Here is a 213-nt window from a genome sequence, read left to right as displayed (position 1 = left end):
AGACGGGAGTCCTGCGGGTCTGCTGGCCACTCCGGGAGGAGAACCCGTCAGCCCCGGGCGCTTCCCCCCAGCAATGAGCTGTAAAACCACGGCCCAGCCGTAGGGCATCACCCTCCCGCGCGGCTCCCAGGCAGCGCCGCAGCACAGGGAGCTGCTCCCTCCACTACCTGGCACGTAGATGTCGACGGGCACGATGCGGTCGCAGCCCCGAAC

At 69.5% G+C, this 213-nt stretch overlaps 1 protein-coding gene across 1 annotated transcript in view; it reads right to left on the bottom strand.

The window, feature by feature from the left end:
* Positions 1–213, bottom strand: part of NDUFS7 (NADH dehydrogenase (ubiquinone) Fe-S protein 7, 20kDa (NADH-coenzyme Q reductase)) — a gene marked incomplete at its 5' end in the record, with an annotated part of 1,876 nt that overhangs the window by 261 nt on the left and 1,402 nt on the right. Inside the window, one exon of the mRNA XM_010138662.1 lies at positions 168–208. Coding sequence (XP_010136964.1) covers positions 168–208 — 41 coding nt within the window. The remainder of the gene's footprint in view (positions 1–167; positions 209–213) is intronic.

This window comes from Buceros rhinoceros, unplaced genomic scaffold, assembly GCF_000710305.1.
Source record: "Buceros rhinoceros silvestris isolate BGI_N320 unplaced genomic scaffold, ASM71030v1 scaffold37986, whole genome shotgun sequence".
NCBI lineage: Eukaryota > Metazoa > Chordata > Aves > Bucerotiformes > Bucerotidae > Buceros > Buceros rhinoceros.
Note: the sequence above shows the minus strand (reverse complement) of the source record. Positions and strands in the feature narration are given on the sequence as shown.